Source organism: Elephantulus edwardii, unplaced genomic scaffold, assembly GCF_000299155.1.
Source record: "Elephantulus edwardii isolate Elephantulus edwardi_28Jun2011 unplaced genomic scaffold, EleEdw1.0 scaffold00002, whole genome shotgun sequence".
Lineage (NCBI taxonomy): Eukaryota > Metazoa > Chordata > Mammalia > Macroscelidea > Macroscelididae > Elephantulus > Elephantulus edwardii.
The window spans coordinates 193436-215842 of NW_006399752.1; the positions used below are offsets into that span (position 1 = coordinate 193436).

The window sequence follows — 22407 nt, forward strand, 5'->3', positions numbered from 1 at the left end:
AGAAAGAAAGAAAGAAAGAAAGAAAGAAAGAAAGAAAGAAAGAAAGAAAGAAAGAAAGAGAAATTATTCTTGCAGGTGCCCTTTTCTGATGGTTGCCTTGTTTTCTGTAAATATAATCTTTCTGGGGATAGAACTGTTTAAAAGGGATATGTGATTAGTTATTATTGTCATGACAGTTATTATTGTCATGACAGGAGTCCAGAACAAAGACTGCATAGTGGAGTGGACTTGCAGGGAGGGATTGTGTAACAATGAAAGAATTTTTCTTTTACTTTTCAAAGAGAAGAGCAAACTGGCGAGGAGGTTGGGCAGGGAGAAAAATGCAACAATGAATGAATGAAAATCCAAAGTCTCTGTAAACTTTAATTAAAAGTAATAAAATTTTAAAAATGATCTTTCTTCTTCCCTTCTTTCCCCCAATTGAGGAGGACAATGAAGATCTGAAATGCCAGCTGCAGTTCGTTAAGGAAGAAGCAGCGTTGATGAGAAAGAAAATGGCCAAGATTGATAAAGAAAAGGACCGATTCGAACACGAGCTCCAGAAATATAGATCCTTCTATGGCGATCTGGACAGTCCTTTGCCCAAGGGAGAAGCCGGAGGCCCTCCCAGCACCCGGGAAGCTGAGCTCAAGCTTCGGCTGAGGCTGGTGGAAGAAGAAGCCAACATCTTGGGCAGGAAAATTGTGGAACTGGAGGTGGAGAACCGAGGCCTGAAGGCAGAACTCGATGACCTGCGGGGTGATGACTTCAATGGCTCAGCCAACCCCCTCATGAGGGAGCAGAGCGAATCCCTGTCGGAGCTGCGGCAGCACCTGCAGCTGGTGGAAGACGAGACGGAGCTACTGCGAAGGAACGTGGCCGACCTGGAGGAGCAGAACAAGCGCATCACGGCTGAGCTCAACAAGTACAAGTACAAGTCCGGGGGCCACGATAGCACCCGGCATCACGACAGCGCCAAGACCGAGGCCCTGCAGGAGGAGCTCAAGGCCGCGCGCCTGCAGATCAACGAGCTCAGCGGCAAGGTCATGCAGCTGCAGTACGAGAACCGCGTGCTCATGTCCAACATGCAGCGCTATGACCTGGCCTCGCACCTGGGCATCCGGGGCAGCCCCCGGGACAGCGACGCCGAGAGCGATGCCGGCAAGAAGGAGAGCGATGACGACTCCCGGCCGCCCCACCGCAAGCGTGAGGGCCCCATCGGTGGCGAGAGCGACTCGGAGGAGGTGCGCAACATCCGCTGCCTCACCCCCACGCGCTCCTTCTACCCCGCGCCCGGGCCCTGGCCCAAGAGCTTCTCTGACCGGCAGCAGATGAAAGACATCCGCTCCGAGGCCGAGCGCCTGGGCAAGACCATCGACCGCCTCATCGCGGACACGAGCACCATCATCACCGAGGCGCGCATTTACGTGGCCAACGGGGACCTGTTCGGACTGATGGATGAGGAGGACGACGGCAGCCGCATCCGGGAGCACGAGCTGCTCTACCGCATCAACGCGCAGATGAAGGCCTTCCGCAAGGAGCTGCAGACCTTCATAGACCGCCTCGAGGTGCCCAAGTCAGCCGAGGACCGCGGTGCAGAGGAGCCCATATCCGTGAGTCAGGTACAGTTCTGCCTAGTGCGAGCTTTGGCGATGGCATCCCGACTTCCACGCCCCGCGGTAGGGAGGAGCCAACCCAGAGCTGGGTTTCAAGGCCAACACTCAGAGTTGCCTTCAAGCCTGAGGGTTTTGTAACCCAATCAGTTGGTAATTATATCCCTTCCCCTTTGCCTAGTTTAAAGACATGTTCAACTTAACACCCTTTCGTTTTTCAATAAAGACCAAAAAGTGTTTTAAACATATTTTCACAAAGTCCACGTTTTCACTTTTGCCCTAATACTTATTCTCACAGATCAAGCTGCAAGGAGAACTTACTTAGCTAGGACTCTTTGTGAATTTGCCATTTTCAAGACCAGATAGGAAATGAGCTTAAGACAGCAAAACTGATCACTATCTGCTGGTGAAATCTAGAAACCAGTGGTAAAGAGAGATGGTATTGTGCCTAAGAATCTAACAACAGGGACACACAAGCATTTTTAACCTTTAACTGTAAGTTGTAGTAATATGATCATTATTTCTAGAGGAAATTATTGACTGTTCCATAGGGAGGTTCTTAAGAGTCAGGAGGGAGTTTTGTGTAACTCAAAGAAGACAACGCTAATTCTGACACCTCAGGGAAACCAGAACTATTTCCAGAACAAGGGGAAACTAGCGTTTTTCCTTCATCCCGATTTGTAGAGGAACACTTGATGAATTGGACTGAGCTGCTCTGACCAGGTATGGCAGCCATTTAAAGGCCATTATGCTTTGTCAGTCAACCCCCCAAGAAATAATTTGGAAAGCAAAGCAGGCATTGCTAAAGCTCTGGCAGGCATGGTGCACGCGGTCCTTTAGAGAACCAACAGAAGTACAAAAGCGGGCATGGCTGGCTTTCAAAGAGACGCAAGGCATCTCCGTCAGAATCAGCTTGACCTTAAACTAACTGCCTCTGAGTTTGTGCCATTAGACATACTGCAACCCTATTGCTCTTTCATCTTGCATGTTTCTCTGCTTTGCTGTGAAAAACAAAATTATTCAATATTTTGGTTTAATTTGGTGAATTTTTAAATATTTATGCTTGGTTTCTTTTCTGTTTGCTATACCAAATAATGGATTTTTCACTTTTTTTAATGCCGATTTCTTAAATAATGTGAATATGTGGGGCTTTCCCCCCAATTATATACACAAGGAGAATAAGAGAAGTCACAGTGAGAGAAAGCATTGTGTGTACTAACAGGCTTTCTGCTAGGTATCTTTAGTCAAGAGAAGCGTAAAGTTGGGGGGGGGGGGCCTTTTTCTTTTAAGGTGGAATAGAGTAGTTGATACAACCTTGAATTTTAAATTATTATTAATTAACTCTTCTCTTTGTCTTTGCATTTACTTTCCCAGATGTTCCAGCCTATCATTTTACTTATTCTCATTCTTGTATTATTTTCATCACTTTCTTACACAACAATATTTAAACTTGTCTTCCTTTTTACACTCTTTTTTGTGCTGTAAGTCTTTCATCATTTACCATTCATTGTAGTATTTTCAGTTTGTTTATTTTGTTCACCCTTCAAGACAAGAAGTAAAAGAAGTATAATTTCTGTAGTCACTAATGCTATAAAAACACTGAAGACTGCTTATTTCTTTACAAAGACAACTCATCTTAACACTACAAAATTCTCTAAGAAGCCCAAGCACTAAAATTTCAGGTAAGGAAATGTCATTTTTCGTTTGCTTGATTTTCATATGAATCATTTAAATTTTGCTTTTTCCCTTCACATCTTTATTTGTAGTCTTCTCAGTAAATCAAGTCAGACATGCTGTAAAAATCAGTTCAATGGGCCAATATCATACAATTTCATTTACTGTAACAAATGTGCATTTAAAATAGAAATGCTCTTTGGAGGCAAGAATGATGAGACTTCGCCTCACATTGGGCATGTTGCTAGCAGGGTCTGTTCCTTGGAGATGGACATGATGCTGGGAAGGGTGGAGGGTCAGCGGAGGAGGAGAAGACCGTCAAGGTGAATTGACACCGTGACTGCAGCAATGGGCTCTGTGTGTCAGCGAGTGTGAGGATAGTGCAGGATAGAGCAGAGTCATACTCTATGTGATGGTATCTAACAACAGCAGCATGGGACAATTGTGCTGGTGGTAAGGAGGATGTGTAAACTCACTGCTCAGTTTTCTGTAACCCTAAAACTATTCTGAAAATAAAGCCTATTATAAAGGAAAAAAAAATCAGTTCAGTCTCTTACAGTGACTTCTTAGCTGCTTGTAGTGATAATTCAAGAGATAGACACTTGCAAATTGATTGCATTTTCAGAGAAAAAGTTGAAAGATTTATGATAAATTCTTTGCCTGGAGATAATTTTGCCATTCAACAAATATATGTGAAAATTATAGTGAGCTTAGGGATATTTTATTTGTTGTAATGCTGGTGGTGTTTTGAGCAAAAAGATCTGTTTGGGAGTATGACACTGGAATAGGCCTTAGTTCATTCAGAAGATTAATTATTCCTACCATACTTTATTTGTCCAGGTTTCTAACCAAACCAGTCCTCTCTGCCTTTAATTATACCTAGAGTCATATGTTGCTAATCATGTCTATTTCCCAGAATAGAATGCTACACAGAACATCCCCTTAGAGTAGAAAATATGCCAGAAACATGGTATATCCTTTGATTAGGGGGGAAAAAACAAAGCCATTTTCTAGAATTCTTGGACTGTGGTCCAAGGCCAGTGGTGTGACTTTCTCTCTAGACATATTATTGCCAGGAGCTGTCAAAACGACTCCAACTCACAATGACTCTACAAACAACAGATCAAAACCTTGCCGTGTCCTGCACTATCCTCACAATCTCCACCATGCCCAAACCCATTGTAACATTGATACGTCAATCCATCTCATTGAGGGTCTTCCTCTCTTTGACTGACATTCTGCTTTCCCACACATGGTGTTCTTTTTCCAAGGACTAATCGTCTGTCTTGGAGAGGCTAGAATTTTGAAGCTCTGCCTCACTACTTTGGGCACACGGCCAGGAGAGATTGGTCCTTGGAGAAGAACACATGCTCAGAAGGGTGGACAGCACAGGAGAAGAAGACCCTGGATGAGATGGATTGATACAGTAACTGGGCAATGGGGGTTGATGTGTCAGAATTAGTGAGACTGGCTCAGGACAGGGAAGGGTTCAGAGCTGCTGTACATAGGGTCACTATGCATCGTAGGCGACTCAACCAATAACATTCTATATGACAGGTTTGGAAGCAGGATTGGCATCCACTTCATAAACAACATGCCTCCGGAAACTCTGTGAACTTTGATAAATGATGATAGTTGTAGAGTGACTTCAGGCCTTTTGTTCATAGGTAGCTATGAGTCATGCTTGACTTGAAGGCAAACAACAACAATACCTCCTGACAACATACACAGACAATGTGAGACAAAGTTTTATTTTCTTTGCTTTTAAGGAGCACCCTAGTTATACTTCTTCTGAGACAGATCTGTATGTTCGTTTGGCTGTCCCTAGTATATTCAATGCTCTTTACTCCTATCACAATTCAAAGGCATCAGTAATTCTTGGGTCTTCCTTATTCATTGTCTAGTCACTTTTTAAAAAGAATTTCTTTTCTTTCTATATAAAAGTCATGTGAATAGGCCTCATAGATCTAGATGGTTCCATAGACCACCTTGCTGGCCGTTTAGCAGTAAGCTGTGTTGCACCAGTGCCACCCAAGATTCTGAAATCCCAACACTTTTTGCGGTCAGGTGCTTATAGATACATATTGGCCAATATAACAAGTTATGAGAAAGCTTCGTTTGTGTCCCAACGTAAAGAATAATATCTGGTAAATCTTTATGCCACCATGAGTGTCACAGTTTTTTGAAACCCAAGAATTTAACTTGCACAGGGTTTCAGGTTATTTATAGTCTCATTCCACTATTCATTCTTTTCCCTTTGAATACTAATTAAAAGGGAGAACAATAAAAAGAGGAGGAAGAGTTCTTAATGAGAGCCAGAAATGTCAGTTTAAAATAACTGCTTATGCTTCGTGGTTTTTATTTTGCTGTTGTCTGTTTTGTCTTTCAGGGGAGAAGGGTGGGGAAGGTTAACCAGCAGCTGGAATCTGTTAGCATGCACCTCTGGAATTTTATCTTAAGAGATTTAAAGGGTCTAGGTAAATTTGATGGCTACAGGGCTGAAATGAGAGAGTGCTATATTAAATCAGTGATTCAAGTGCTTACCTTCTCCCTCCCCTATTACTCTCTTTTCATGGATAATCACCACCACTTTATAAACCAAAATCAGGTACGAGATACTTGATAAGCCTCTAGGTCACAACCAAAAGTAACAAAGGAACTGAAAGTAAATAGTTAAGGGCTAAAATGTGTCTGAAATCTTTGTTGCCTTGGAGCCAGGCACACCAGCTAAGTCATGGTTCTCAGATACTTGGGGAGTATTTGGAAGTATGTGGAGATATTCGTGGTTGTCACAATGACTGGGAAGCTCTACTAATATGGAGAGGAAAGCTGTGAGGCTGTGAGACAAAATACAGAAAAGTCAAATGTCACAAATAAGCCCGCTTCCCAGGTCGTTAATAGTGTTCCTTTGGGTACATGTGGCTTGTAATGCACTTATTCACTTCAGAAGGTTATGGACATTTTCTACCCTTTGTGACTTTATGAAATTGACTTTGATTTATAATGGATGAGAAACTAGAAATTATATATCTTGATCATTGGTTCTTAAACCTCAGGGCCCAGCAGAATTCCTGGGATAGTTTTCAAATGTATTCCCTTCCCCAGGTCATTTGAAACTATATGAACCCAGATATTTTATTTCTTAAACATTTTCAAATGAGTTTGAGTTCAGTGAAGGTTTAAAGCCATATCTTTCCATTTTTTTCCCGTTATCTAAATTAAATAGGAAGCTAGAGATCATTGGTTGCTTTTGTCCCAAGAACCAGAGATCAGGTATAAGAATACCAGCTAAAAAAAAGGTGAGTTTTTTTCAGAACATCCATTTATATATTGGAGATTGGTCATATTCCTGGGGAAATATCCCTTCCAATTGATTGATTGCTCATATTGGATCACAGAATGGAAGATAATTATAGGGAGCACAGGTGGCCTGGTGGTAAGAAACTACACTTCAGTCTCAAAGGCCTGTGTTTGAATCCACCAGCTGATCTGCAGAAGAAGGATGGGCAGTCTCCTCCCATGCAATTAACTGCCTCTGAAAACCTGTTGAAGGGTCAGCTATGTGTCGGTTCTTGATGGTATACAACAACAACAACTGCCAAACCACTAAGAATTGTAACCAAGCCAAGGTGACCCATACCATTAACCATCCAAGACACCAGCCAGGGTTGCAATAAACTAGGCAATACTAGATTTATAGGATCATCAGTTGTGTTTATTTGATTATATCTTAAAGTTCTAATGAGGTTGTAGATGTTTGAATCTAATCCAGAGCGTTTCTACAACAGTTCTGTAGCCATTGCCAAAAGATCTCCAGTGACAAGGCAGTTCTGATTCCACACTGATGACGTTATTAGAAAATGGTCCTTTCAATAGTTGTTGTTGTTATGTGCCATCAAGTCGCCTGCTACTAATAGTGACCCTATGTACAACAGCCCTAAACCCTGCCCTATCCTGAGCCAATCTTATTGTCTTTGACACACCTAACCCCATTACCGTAGTCACTGAATCAATCCATCTCATGGGGAGTCTTTCTCTCCTGCACTGTTTCTCCACCCTCCCAAGCATGATGTCCCTCTCTAAGGACTGATCCCACCTGGAAACATGTCCAAAGTATGTCAGACGAAGCTTCAGAATCCTTGCCTCCAAGCCTAGTTTCACCCTCTTGAGGATGAACCTGTTCTCCTAGCAGTCCTTGATATATTCAATACTCGTCTCCAGCACCACAGCTCAAAGGCATCAATTTTCCTTCTATCATCCCTAGTCATTGTCCAACTCTCTGCTGCATAGCAAATTATTGCTAAGACCATGGGCTGTATCAGGCATGGTTAGTCTCCAGTCTGACATTGTTGCTCCTCAGTACTTTGGAGAGGTCTCTGACAGCAGTCTTTCCCAATGCAATTCATCTTTTAATTTCCTGGCTTCTGGTGCCAGGAGTGTTGATTGTGGAAGCAAGCAAATTAAAACTGTTAACAATCTCAGTCTCTCCACCATCTAAGTTCTACAAAACCATAAAATCAGAGCAAATAAATGAAGTCATTAAGTTAGGAAATGGAGGACTGAAATGAACATGGAGTGTCTTCAAGGTCAAATGCACGTGTACACTGAACAATGCAAGCTAAACCCACATTCACAGGCTGCCTATCTATCACATAGTGATCTCTGTCACAGAGTTCCTCCATGTGTTGACTCCTCCCAAAAATCCACCAGGAATGGCATGTGCCAGTAGACTCTGCTACCCAAATCATTATGGACAGAGCATATGCAAAAAAAGGTCTGAAAATAAAGCAAAAACCTGGCACGTGGATCTTTTGTTAACCCAACAAATGTTTTCAATGTCTGCTCGGCTATAGCAGAGAAAAGGAGGTTCCCTGCTCTTTTTAGAGCTTTTAATTAGTGGACAAAAAAACTCCCCTGGATTTTTCATTACCTATTTAACACCTTATAATGTATTTGATTTCTTTAATTATCCTTAAATGGGCTCATAATATATTCCAAAGTGGTAAAAAATGCTTACCAAAGAGAAAAGCAAATAATTTGAATAAGGAAGAAGAGGGAACCAGAATATTAGTCTCATCTTCACATCACTTTTTAGGAACTAAAGGTATCCTGGCACCATGGACATTGATCTTATCAATAAAGTCCTAAGACAATGACTTTAGAGGTGTTCATGAAGCTCTTGAGCCCCATCCATGCCATCCACTATAGAACTTCAGTGAGCTATCAGGGGAAGGGAAAGCAGACTGACTTGTTCCTGCTCACAGATCCTGGGAATTTGAAGTTGCTCCGAGAATCCATCTGAAACCAGTAAGACAAATTTCCTGCACAGTGCAATTCCCTGGAAGCTGTCTAATGCTTCCTTCCACGCTGCAGAACTAGTTCCTAAATTATACCTGTGTATACATACACTCCTCTACCCCACCGTGGTGAACACTGAAAACTGCACCTGGAATCAGGGAATTCAGACCTCCCCTTATCCCAATGGGCATGGTAGAACCAGTGGAGGAGAGGTTGTCTTTGCAAAGAGCCAGCAGGTTGTGAGGTGACCTTTTCTTTTGTGTTCTTTTCCCTAAACTGTCAGACTGTTATGTGAGCACCCAAGATCCAAGGTACCTTTCTCTCTTACTAAGAATCCTAACTTGGGAAGAGAAGTTGGTCAAAGATGGCACCCAAAACCCCACCATCTCCTTCCTCTTGCCTTTGACTCTTGTTTCCTGTTGTGTCTTTCTTAAGCTATTTATTTAGCTAACCTGAAGAGAATAACATTTGAGCTTTTTAAAAATTCACCTAGAAAATAGTCCTCAAATTATTGACTTTTCTTCTATTTTCACCTTTGAGTTACACTGTTTAAAGCTCACACTAAAAAAAAAAATAAATATTCACTCCTTATTTTAGGAAATTTCCTTGCATGAGTATTCTTGGGCATAGGAAAGGGTAGGGGAGGGGGGAAGAATGCAGTTGGCTATTTTTGAGCATAACTGACTCAAACTCATAAAACAAAGGAACATTCAGTGTTGAGCCTGGAATGTTGTTGGCCTGCATTCCCCAGCCCTCACTTCAGTTCATGGGCTGGAGTGGGATTACAGGTATTTAGTCAGTTGCCAGTAACGTTTGGAATGTTAGTTTTGGTGACTCAGTCTTAACTACAAATGCTCTTGCAGTGCCTGTACCTATGGCCCAACAGAACTGCATACCAGTTTCATCCAATGCAGCCATATAGTTACCAGTTCTACCTTCTTCCTCTGGGTTTATGAGGGAACTGCTTTCCCACTGACAGTGCACGTAACCAATCAGGAAGCGACTTAGTATGACTGACTGAAGTGGAAGAAATGAATATGTGGCAAAAATTACTCTGGTAAAGGAGTGTTAATAGGTGATAAATCCAAGAGGTACAGTTATTAGTTTTTTTAAGAAAAATTATTTTTTGTTGGTTTGCATATAAAATTTGTATATATTGTGCTTCATTTACATGCATTGTGTTTCACACATCACTCTATCTACAATGTGTTTCATACAATCATCCCCATACATTGTATTTTATAAATTAGTCACCATTATAATAGGCAGTCATCAGAACAGAGCAAGGAATCACTGCATGGTTCAAAATCGGGAAGGGCATACGCTGGGGATGTGTCCTGTCTCCATACCTTTTCAACCTGTATGCAGAACAGATTATCCGGGAGGCTGGGCTCTATGAGAAGTGTGGGGTCAAGATTGATGGAAGATCTATCAACAGTCTGCGATATGCAGATGACACAACCCTGCTTGCTGAAACTGAAGAGGACCTGAAGCACTTGCTGCAGAGAGTCAAGGACTGCAGCCTCCAATATGGATTGAGGCTCAATGTCAAGAAGACAAAGATTCTCACCACTGGACCAATTGGCAGCATCAGGATGGATGGTAAAGAGATTGAGATTGTTCACAGCTTTAGTTTGCTTGGCTCCACAGTCAACACTCTCGGCACCAGTAGCTAGGAAATTAGAAGACATATTGCCATGGGAAAGTCTGTTGTTAGGGATCTCTCCAAAGTACTGAAGAGCAATGGTGTCTCTTTGGAGACTAAGGTGTGTCTGATACAGACCATGCATGGTCTTTGCTATCACTTGTTATGCATCAGACAGTTGGACAATGACTAAGGAGGATAGAAGGAGAATTGATGCCTTTGAGCTGTGGTACTGGAGAAGAGTATTGAGAATACCATGGACTGCTAGGAAATCAAACAAATTCATCCTGGAAAGGGTCAAACTGGGCTCCTCCTTGGATGCAAGGATTCTAAGGCTCAATCTAGCATACTTTGGACATGTTGCAAGGAGGGACCGGTCCTTGGAGAGTGACATCATACTTGGTAGGCTGGAGGGACAGCGCAGAAGGGGAAGGCCCCCTATGAGGTAGATTGATTCAGTGATTGGAGTAATCAGGATAGGTGTATCGGAGACGGTGCAAATGGCACAGGACAGAGCAGAGTTTAGGGATGTTGTACATAGGTTCGCTATGAGTCGCAAGCGACTTGACGGCACATAACAACAACAACATATTGATTATACATTAATCATAACTATATATATATAGGGGACTCTCATGGCCTCGTGGGAAGAAGCTGAGCTACAATCCCAAAGGCACGTGGTTCAAATCCACAGGAGAAGGGTGGGAAATCTCTTGTTATGCAATTAACCACCTCTGAAAACCTACCAGAGGGTCAGCTATGAGTTGGTACCAACTCTACATACCAGATTTAGATAGATAAATAGATAGATAGATAGATAGATAGATAGATAGATAGATAGATAAATTAAAAATGGATTATAAATGAATCAGCACTGGTCAATGCCTACCTTTCTTTACCCTACCTTTTGAGATTCCTCACTGAATCGTTCCTAATTCCTTCATCCCCTCCCTCTGACCACCAGACTTGTGCTTTCCCACCCTTAGCCGGCCTCCTCCCCCCTTTGGACTTTTGTACTCATCTCCTATTGTATAATCTTTGTGTTTTTACAATAATGCTCATATGCAATATATGTCCTTATGAGACTGAGTTCACTCATCATAATGCTCTCCAGCCTCTGAGAAGTGCATTTTGCAAAACTTGTTCTCTTTTGCCTTCTTTTCTGGAAAATAACCCTCTTGAGTATATCTCTGGATTCCTATGAATTATTTTGGAAGTTGCCTTTCTGACAGTGACTTTACAGTCACATCCTAAATCATATGTGCCTGTCAAGGGTTGCAGATAGCAGTGAGTAGTCAAGAGGGACATATGCATCCCATTAATCCTAACTCCCACACACATACTCCAGAGGACTGTATATGTCCCAAATTCACTCACTCATTGCCTTGCGTCAGAACCAACTCTTAGCTAAACCTTCAGTGAGCTTCTGATCCTATAAATTGTAGGAGAGGAAGTTGCCTTTCTTTCTCCTTTGAAGCCACTAGCGAATTCGACCTTTAGGTCAGAAGTGACACTCAACAGACCGTGCCACCAGAATTCCCTATTCTGAATAATATGTTTCAAAACCCATTTTTGATAACAAAATTTCAGAAATGCTCCTTGAGCCAACATGCTTTCCATTAATGATAACACATGTTATCAATAAAAAAGTCAGTAATTGAGGTATGAAAAGGCTAAAACTATAACCCTTTTGGGAAGTTCAGAATTGAAATTTATTGGGCAAAGGGACCAACCCCCTTGCAATACTCTGGAGTGGTGCAGGACTTTTTCCTGCCTCAATATTAGCTTATAAATACTCCAGAGAGAAAAGCCTGGAAATTATTTATTTCAAAAAAATGTGTATTTTTGGTAACCTCTTAGAGATTTTTTTTTTAGCAGAGCTGCCTGTGTAATCTATAGTAACAAATATGATGTATAAGTGATTTTTTGACTGAAAACAGGTGCTCTTTGCAGAAGTTATCCAGCACAATATACCTTTAAAGTGAGCCCTTTAATTTCGTGTCAGAGGCACCTGCCCTAATTTGGGCATTCAGGAATTGATAAGGGTTGCAACAGAGGAACAGCAGTTTGCTTATTTTTCTCAAATCATTCAATAAGATGACAACCTTTTATTAAATATTTTTCAGTAAGAAAACTTGAGGAAATGCTTGCTTCTTTGTTGGCTTTTTAAAATAAAAGAATGCAATTTTAATCCACCCGCTGCTCTATAGGAGAAAAGTAGTCAGTCTTCTCCCATGAGATTTACTGCCTCTGAAAACCTGTTAGAGGGTCAGCTGTGAATTGATTCTGACAACACCGGGCAACAATAACATTGTCTTCTATTTCTTGAAGTCACAAAATTCAGATCAGTATCTAGTGCATAGCCTCCTTCCTTTTTTCTTCCTTAGCATATGCAATTTTTAAATAATCCATGTAATTTCCTTTGTGTAATTAACTGCTAGATGGATGAAACAAAGCTTCATTTTCAAAATAGTGCGTCCTTATCAGTTAGCCTAGACAAATAAGTTGAAATTTTGGAGGGAAAGTCTGAACATGGCATGTCATCAAAATGTATATCTTTTTAATTTTTTGTTTTCCCTGAATAATCTGAGCACCTTTTCTAAAATGTAAGCCTTACTTGCTGAGCCACTAGGCCCACCTGAACTTGTCCTGATGTGCTTGAATTTCACATTGTGGGAAACACCACAGAGAAGCAGCCAATGAGAGGTAGGTCAGGGGAGAGGAGGATGCCCCAGTCTTGGACCTCATAGACCCTGAGGTGTGAGAAAGCAATTCAGAAGAAGAAACTCATGTTTTGGTTCATCCTCTTTGCTTCAGAGAAAACGTAACTGATTCAGAAATAATTCTTTGTCTGAAGTTACTGACAATTGCAGAAAATTGGTTCCACTTTTTTTCAAGCAATTTCAAAATAATTGGTTAGCAAAGAGTGGTGTTACAGGAATCTTGCAGTGCAAAAGATATTCATGGTATAAACTAGAAGGAAAGCATATAGTATATGTGTCAAACACAGCTATTTTTCAAGAGACACTAAATACATAATACTTCTTTGTTGAACATCTGGTTTTCTTTTTTTTTCTTCTCTTTGTTACTGAGGTCATTTGTTACTTTATGGATGTTTGAGATGTTCCCAGTCCATCAAAATACTGTGTTTCTAGTCAGAACTTGGTCCTGACAAATGGTTCTAAGATGATCTCTAATCAGAAGTTGCCCCAGGCTACAGTAGAATATACCTTAGTCCTCTCTTCCATACTTTCCTTCTTCCCAAGTCCTAGTACGATGGAAAGCCAAGATGATGAAGCTTCACCTCACGTACATTGGGCATGTTGCTAGGAAAGGTTATTCCTTAAAGAGGAACATGATGCTTGGAAAGGTGGAGGGGCAGTGAAAGAGAGGAAGACCCTCAGTCAGATAGATTGAACCGTGACTGCAGCAACGGGCTTGATTGTGTCAGAGATTGTGAAGATGACACTGGATAGGACGATTTTCAGATCTGTTGTTCAGAGGTCTCTGTGAGTCATGCTCAACTCAACGGCACTTAACAACAACAGTACAGATGGGCTGCTGCTCAAAAGGTTGGCAGTTTGAACCCACCAGCTGCTCTGTGGAAGAGAAATAGGCAATCTCCTGTCATGGAGGTTTCCAGCCACAGAAGGTGATTATGAGTTGGAAGTGACTCAGTGGCATGGTGGTGCCCATGAGGATGCCATGTTTCTCTTTACCTGGGCCCGAGACCTCCACCTGCCATTAAACCCTCAGAATCTAATGTCTATTCTTGCAGTTGCCTTTCTGGTCTTCCTTCCCTCTTACACTCTTGTGTTGTGAATGAAACAAATTTCTCTTTAGAGTGCCAGTCACAGTGTATCTCCATGGACTTCCTCTCTCCCATTATTCCAGTACGCTAGCAGCTCTTTTCTGTGCCAACGTGTTAATAGCCTGTAATTGCTTCCTGTATTAATGGCCTTCTTAGTAGGCCTTTTCCAGAAGTATAATGTTATCACCCAGGGATGATAAAGCTAACATTTCCAGTAGAGCTATTTATGGGCTGGAACTCCCTGGCGGGGGGAGGGGTGGACCCTCCAAAATATGCTTTTTAAGTGGGCTCTCTTATGTTGCTATGAGCCGTAGTCAACTTACTGGCACGTAGCCACAACAACTTAGCTTAGGTCTGGAACTTTTTAGTAGGGCAAAAGTGACTCAGGGTGGCCCTCTTGTGGTGGGTAGGCATGCCCAGAAACTTTTTTTTTTCAGCTACTGAATAAAAGAGAGAATGGTATTTTTGTTATTTTTATTGTACTGTCATCATTATGAACATTTCCAAAGTCAACCTGGAAATAATATACTGAGACACTTTTTAAGAAAAGAAATAAAAATACAAAGCCTTGAACAATATAAATAAGAGCGATCCTAGTTTTAAATAGAGCCTACATTTCTAAACGGTTCTGTTTCTTCAGAATACGAAGCAACACTTAAAAAGAGCAGATTATTTAAAACAGTTCCTTTGAATATTTATGTCATCTGGAAATGGCTGTACATCATCCCATGACAGATCATCTTGGCTGGAAAAGCTATTGACATGTCACCAGCTCTGAGAATAGAAAAAGAGAGCCAGCATCTCATGATTCTGGGGGAAAACATCCAGAAACAGGATAAAAGTATGTTAGCTACAGCACAGCAATCTAAATATGTAACTCCCAATGATAGTAAGTTCTCTGTTCATGACTCCTACAATTTTATACCCTAAAAAAGTCTTTATAAATATTAGTATTTCTTCTACCAATCTAGAGTCCAAACCTTGTCACTTTAAGGCAAACAAAGTTTGACAGTACTAAGCTATTAAACGTTATGAAAACCCAGAAGACTGGATCTCACCACTGGATGGTGAGTTTAGAAAGTCTGGGAGAAAGCTCTAGCTTTTAATTTTCTTTTTAAAGAATTCTCTGAGTGAATGAAGCCAAGGCAGGAAGACACTCTGAACCATGGTCCCCTTAGTGAAGTGCAATGCTAACAACCAGGAGAAGATCTCCAGATTTGCAAATTAGTTTTAAGACTGTTGGCTGTTCAGGATGTAGTTAGTTCTACTATAGATCACACTTAAGAAATCTTCACAGTTGCTTGAGAGCAGGGATTTTTCCTTATCTATCTTTGAATCTCATTATCAGAGGGTACCTGAGACAGAAAGGGTGCTTACAGATTTCTTTGTCACTATTTTTCCTTTCAGTTCCAAGATTTTTCCCATAGAAGTCAAAGCTTAATTAACATTAAAGAGATTCCTAGCAAATAGTGGAAATTACATATTATAGCAAAGAGTAGATCTTTATCTAGAAGATAAGATTCCTTAAAATATAAGTCACCTAGATTAGCCTCCTAACTTTATTATAGGGAGTTCTGGTAGCCTAATGGGTAAGAGTGCAACAGCCAACTGAAAGGCACACAGTTTGAATCCACCATGAGAGGAAGAAGGACAGTCTTCTTCCATGTGATTTACTGCCCCTGAGAGCCCGCTGAAGGATTAGCTATAGGTTGGTTCTGATTTGATGGCAGTGGAAGAGAGAGAGAACTTTATCAGTCGAGTTGTTTGAATGTCATTTCTTTTACTGGTAGATGGAGTTATTTAATTATTTAAAAGAAGGAGTTACTGCTGTTATGTACCATTGAGTCATATAACCAAATCATAGCTGACCCTCTTGTGGGTTTTCAGAGGCAACTTAATCATAAAGGAAGAGATTGCCCGTCTTCAGCAGAGCAGCTGGTAGATTTGAACCATGTGCCTTTTAGATAGCAAAGTGGCTCCTTATCTCTAGGCCACCAAAGCTCCCTTAACAGATGAAGAAGGAAGGAAAACTATAAAGGAAAGAGGTTGAATGTATCACTGTTGTAGTAAACTTCAGGATTATCTTCCAGAGAAAAGATTATAAATTAAATGTTTACTGGCATGATACTTAAAATTTCTGCATTTATTGCTTATTTTTTTCATCCATTCAAAATCCTTTTGTCTCTGTATTTTGACCTAGTATTTTTGTTAGCCAAGGAAACATTTAGGTAAACAGTAATCAAGTACAAAGTAATCTGTTTTATGTTTCCTATGTTGGAAGATAGCCTAGAGTATCACTTACCTTATTTGAAACTAAGAGAAAGTACATTTTTAATACTAACTAACTAACTAGCCCTAACTGTGCTCACAGCCTGCGTTCTGTCCTTTTCTCTTGAACTCCTTGGCATTTTAAACTTGAAGCACACCCTATGAGGAATGAGAAGACCTGGATTCTATTCCTGGCACCACTAGTAAGTGGCTTTGTGACCTTGAGCAGATGACTTAACATCAGGGCCTCTTTCCTTAGCTGTAAAATGAGAAGGTTGGTTAGATGACTTCAGAGCTTCCTTCTGGCTCTGAAATTCCACAAGTCTGGAAATACTTGATAGTGACCTTTGTCAGGATTCCTCTCCAACCCATCCCAAAATATTTTCTTTGTGGCTTAATATCATTAATAGAGACTTGGTCAAGTCCTGTTGTGAATTTTCTTTCTTGATAGCATCTAGTGCTTCTACATTTCTTTTTCATTATTATATCATGTCCATTTATTTATATATTTGTTATGTCTTGAAATAAAGTTAGTATATCATCTGATATGAAAGTTTTAATTATTTTGAAAACTTAAAGCAATAATTTGAATCACCTTTGTACTTGAAAATTTAAACGGTTTAAAGTATCCTGATTACACAAACAAATTGCTTCTTTCCAGAAAGATTTAAGCCATTCTAAAACCTGCTTGAAAAGGTCAGAAGGCTCACACTATATGAATCTGTCAGGCTGGATGTACAAGCACTAGTCTTTAATTCTACTCGTAGTATAAACATACTTTTGGGACATTTTCTTGTAATAGATTTCCTTAAATGTTTTTAGGGAGATTATAAAACACCCATTCTGGATTTTTATTGCTTTCAGAGCCTGTCATCTGGATTATTTTATACCCTTTTGATATTAGATATGGAATGTAAATTTTTAATAATATTTAAGAAAGAATTCTTGGATAGTAAATGTTGATAAATATTAGAATAAGTGGTAGAGTTGGCATGAAATACTTGTCCAAGACCCTCTTTGGTTTCTGTTTCTGTATATAATTGAAGATCCACTTTACCATGACAACTAGAAAAGGCATACATATTATTACTGAAATGTCCACAAGAGAAGAACCTTGAAATAGGACCACTGAATGATAGTGTCAAGTATAGCATATCACAATGCCTCATATAATCTAGCTGCAAAGGACCTGAATTTATGATCTTATCTCTCACTCATTGTCATTTAGTCAGAACCACGTCATAGCTGACCCTGTACTGAGTTTCCAAGGCTGTAAATTCCATGGGAAGAGATTGCCTTTCTTTCTCCCTAGGAGGCTGGTGAATTTTAATTACCCTAGAGACTTGGATTTTGGGTAAGCAGAACAATTCCCATTTGAACAGATTTGGAAGAGTCAATTAGATTTACAAAGGACACTTGGAAATTAAAGGGTCTGGAGAGGAAGAGAAGTGGGAAGACCAATGTTCTAAGTCTGCACTGATACTCTTGTGAACTCCCTTTCTCTTTCCCTTAGGATCTTCCTCCTATTCACATAAGGACCACAACTCAACTCATTGCCATCAAGGCAGAACCAGCTTATAGCTGACCCTCCAGTTAGTTGGTTCTTGGAATTTGTAGATCATACAGGAGGGGCTTGCTCATCTTTCTCCCTCGGAACTCCTGGTGGATTTGAACTGCCAGAGAGCAGAGAAGCACTGCCGGTGGAGTAGCAGCTCAACTCCATCAGAGCTCCCTACATAAGGAGTTTTCATATAACAACAGATAGAGGAAGAACCTCACATTTACTGTGCTTCTAGCTCTGGTAGCCTAATAATCATGAGGAGTTGCTCTTTCAACCCAAAGGCAGGCAGTTTGCATCTACCAGCTGCTCCATGGGAGAAAGGTGGCCGACTAGCCTCCTCTCATGCAATGGACAGCCTCTAAAAAATCTACTGGAGGGTCAGCAGTGACATGGCTTCAAGTCCCAAAGCTCATAACAGCAGCAGCAAACCATGGAGTCCTGGTGGTGTAGTGCAGTATGTCCTGGGTTCTTAACTAAATGGTGAGCAGTTGGAATCTGTGAGGCACTGTACAGGAGAAAGATGTAACCATCTGCACCTGTTACTACTTAACAGCATCTGAAATCCAGTGGAGGGTCCCCGTTAGTCAGAGTCCCTGCCCCAGCAATGGATCTAGCACTAGCTGCATTCCTGCATTCCTTCATATTCTCAACAAAGATGTCATAAGAGTAAATGTAACTTCCCCTTTCCAGAGAAAAGGCTCAGCGATCACACAGATAATGACAGGAGAAGTGCAGCTGAGATTTCTGTGGCAGAATTTCAGGGGCGTAATTACACTGAGGGGAGCTCCGCTGGCTCAGTCCACAGGGAGTAGAGCTGCTGACTTAGACATGGTGCCCTTCGGGGGATTTGAATCCCCCAGCAGCTCCTGCAAAGAAAGATGAGCCATTTCCTTCTGAGTGCTTTACAGCTTCAGAAATGTGCTGGAGTCAGCTCTGAGTCGCTTCTGACTCAAAGGCAATGAATTTGAGTTTTCAGTTTAATTCCAGTGATACCACGAGTGTTAAAATACCTACACATACACACACACTTGCTGTGAGTATGAAATATAAAAATCTAATCTAAGTATTTACACAGAGGCTCATACAATATTTGCCCTCAAGGAATGATCACTGTTACGTGCTGAGGAGTTAAAGGGACTCAGCTGGCCCTCCAGTAAGTTTCAGAGGATGTAAATTGCATGGCAGGAGATTACCCATCTTTCTCCCGAAGAGCAGTTGGTGATTTTGAATTCGGTACGTTTAATCTGGCAGTGGAACTTTTTATCACTAGCCACCAGAACTCCCTTGACTTGAGGATAGGAACTTATTATTTAAATTTTAATCTGTTTATTTGCCAAATTAAATACAGTGTTTCTGTAGCCCCTTTAAGCAAGAAACAAATACCTAAAAAAACCAGAAATGTTGCTGGGGAGGCGATTCTGCCATTTTTGTGGTTGTGGTTTAGGGAGCTTCTCCACACGTTTGAGGGACTTTGTCTTCCTGTGTTGTCTGTTGCATACCTCAGTTCAAATAAGTACGTGAGATCTAGTTTATTCTTTTCTCCCAAAACATTCCTTCTGATGTGTTGTTATTTCTTCTGACCTATGTATATCACTATCAATAGAGATATAGACATTAAGCAATGCTAGACTCAGTAAAGAACTATGAGATTGGTTTTTATATATGTCAAATTGCTGTTTTATAAAGACACAGGTGTTTGGTAAGTTTTCAGAAATCTTTTGAGATAAACACATAGACTGCTGCACGTGTTGTTCTGCTTGAACCACCCCCCTCTGAGGCACTGGAAATGCCAGCTGAGGTTGGGGAGGTGCCAGGAGGGGAGAATTCTTGCCTGTGAAAAATGAGTTTACTTTTCCTAATAAAAGACGTCTAAAATTGGCGTTTGTCATCGTGCGATGTTAACATCAGCTCTTCTGGCAGTTTTGCACATACTGGGCTCCGTTATAAAAGTTAAAAATGTCCTGGACAGGGAGTTGTTTACCCAGAGAGCGAGCTGCTCTAAAGTTACAGCGTTCTGGTTGGGAGAGGTGGCTTGAAGACTGCCTCTGGGCAGCTGACGTCACAGCGGGCTCAGCTGCTGCGGGACTCTGAGCTGAACGGCTTTTTGATTTGTGACAGTGGAAAAGCTTTCAAAGGGACTTTGTCAGTACCACGCTGGTGAATGGTGATGCTTGCTTTAGCATGCCCGTTTCTTGTAAAGAAGCAAGATTCACCAAGTTAAGACTTTCCTCTTTAGGATAACTTACCCACTTCCATTGCTTAAACTGACCAGGAGTCTAACATCCATAGGATTTTCCTCCTCTGCAAACAGGTATGTTTTCTGACAGTTAGAAGCAAGGACCCAATTGTGGTAAAATACAGAGGGACCACTGACATGTTTTCAATTGTGAGTGCTGTCTGAGTTGAGGTTATTTCAAACATCTGCTTGTGTCTGGGTCTGTGTCTGGGTTTGGAAATAGTGGGGCAGGGTGCGTAACGGATTGTACTGACTCCCAAGGAGGAGGTGGCTTGGTCATGGAGGGTGGATCTCCCAGATCCAAACAGAATTCCATCCTCTCACTGAGCCTGTGTTATTCTGATGCTGTTAATCAACATTTCAAACGGTACTTTGCACGTGGATATTTCACTCTATGTTCTTGTTAGCCTGCTGTTTTTATGAGGATGAAACTTGTTTAAGCTTTGCCAAGTAAACTTTCCAGCCCAGGAACCTACTGCTATTTGGAAATCACAGTGAAGGGGGCTGAGGGGTTGTGGTCTTAATGGTTTGCTCACTGTGTGACAAGGGTTTCTGTAATTTGAGTGCCATTCATAATGGGTTTATCACCTGCATTTGGAAGAGAACCTCAGATTACATCTTCTGCTATTTAAGCTGGTTAGTCTTAACCATTTATTTACCAAAGTCTAACTTCTTTTTTAAAAAAAATAATCATTTTAGATGCTAAATGAAAAAATTCTCACTTCACTAGCTTGGACTGAGTATTTTTTGTTTGGAGTAAATAATAGAAAAATAAGGCAGGAGGAGATAATTAAATGAAGAGATATAATTGGTTCTTTCAGAATTGGAAGTTCATTTGGTACTGTCTCTTTGACCTTGTTTGAAACCTGAAGAACATGCTGAAATAGCAATAAATTATAATAGTATTTCCTTTTATCCAGGGACAAAAATCTAATCTTGGTTGTCTGTAAGAGGGTTCGTTTGTAAATAATCGGGGAAGAATATGGCTGGCTAATTAGTTGAGGTGATGCACATGATTTTTGCCTGGACACGTAGGAATTTTAAAGGTACAAAGTGCCTTATCTTGATGAATATAGTTTAAAGCCAAGAAAAAGCACAGGCTGCTCAAGGAACACGATTCTTCTAGCAGTTCTAAGTTTTCTACTACCAAGAGTGCAGGACATTTTCTTGAAACGTGTAATATGCTACCAGGAAGTTTCTGGATATATCACAATGAATATGCTTAGAAAACGGAAATAAGAAAACAAAAAACAAATGTTAAGAACTGATTCATCATAAAGTCTAGTTGTGATTAAAATGGTAATGAAGAAATTATAAGTATGAATCAATGCTCAAATGGAGAAGTGTTACCATGACCAAATTGAAGATAATTTGGGGGAACTAAAATCATTTGTGAGAACATTGACTACAGCACTTTTATGCTTTGTTCACTAGTAAGGCCAGAGATTAATCAGCTGTTTTTCTCCTATTGCCACACTTAATCAACCCACTCACAACCCTTTCCAGCTCTGGTTTCTTGCTTTGGGGAGTGCAGGTAGACTAAATGGAATTGCTGATGCTACCTTGAAGTTAACTGGTTTGGATTCTGTTTTAAAATATGTGCTCTTAAGAAATTTTTATTCTGAATGAAATTCTGGAAACATTAAAATGAAATGGAGACAGTAAAAAGGATATAGAGGCTAGAACAGATAGCAAAAATCCTTTCTTCTCTCCCACGTAGATGCCAGCATTTGTGGGAGAAAAGGCATAGCAACCAGAAACAAAGAGGACATTTGTAGAGAGTGGTGACATTGAGTTTCTTAGTCTGCTGGATGTGTTCACCCTATAACTTCTCGTTGGTACAAAGAAGCCCCTTCAATTTATTTATTTTTTTTTATATTTCATTAATTTTGTAGAAATGTAGTTATTTTTTAAGATTTGTCTGTTCAAAATTATTTGTAAATATTTACTATGATACTGCTGAAGAGGCATTAGCTATAATTTTTAAATTCTCCTCAGTGTCTGGGAGCTCTGGCCTAGTAGATAAAGAGCTTTGCTGCCAACTCAAAAGCACATGGTTCAAATCTACCAGCTGCTCCAAGGGGAAAAAAAATTAATTGGCTCCAACTGTAAGATATACAACAACAGTACTAAGTGCCCAGAAACATATAAGATTATTAAAAGTGCTTGAAGAAACTCTTTAATATTAAAATGTATAGAATGGAATTTTGAGTAAGAAAACTATAGGAGACATTAGAAGACATATTGGAAGTAAAAACACACAATTCTGGCTTACTCTAATTGTGTTACCCAAACATCATTTATTTGTAATATGCACCTGCT

The 22407-nt window shown here is 40.6% G+C and overlaps 1 protein-coding gene across 1 annotated transcript in view; it reads left to right on the forward strand.

Moving 5' to 3' along the window:
• The window catches only part of SOGA3 (SOGA family member 3), a 64056-nt gene extending 60979 nt beyond the window's left edge, over nucleotides 1-3077 (forward strand). Inside the window, exons 5-6 of the mRNA XM_006878971.1 lie at nucleotides 426-1601; nucleotides 2967-3077. Coding sequence (XP_006879033.1) covers nucleotides 426-1601; nucleotides 2967-3077 — 1287 coding nt within the window. The remainder of the gene's footprint in view (nucleotides 1-425; nucleotides 1602-2966) is intronic.
• The last annotated feature ends 19330 nt before the right edge of the window (nucleotides 3078-22407 follow it).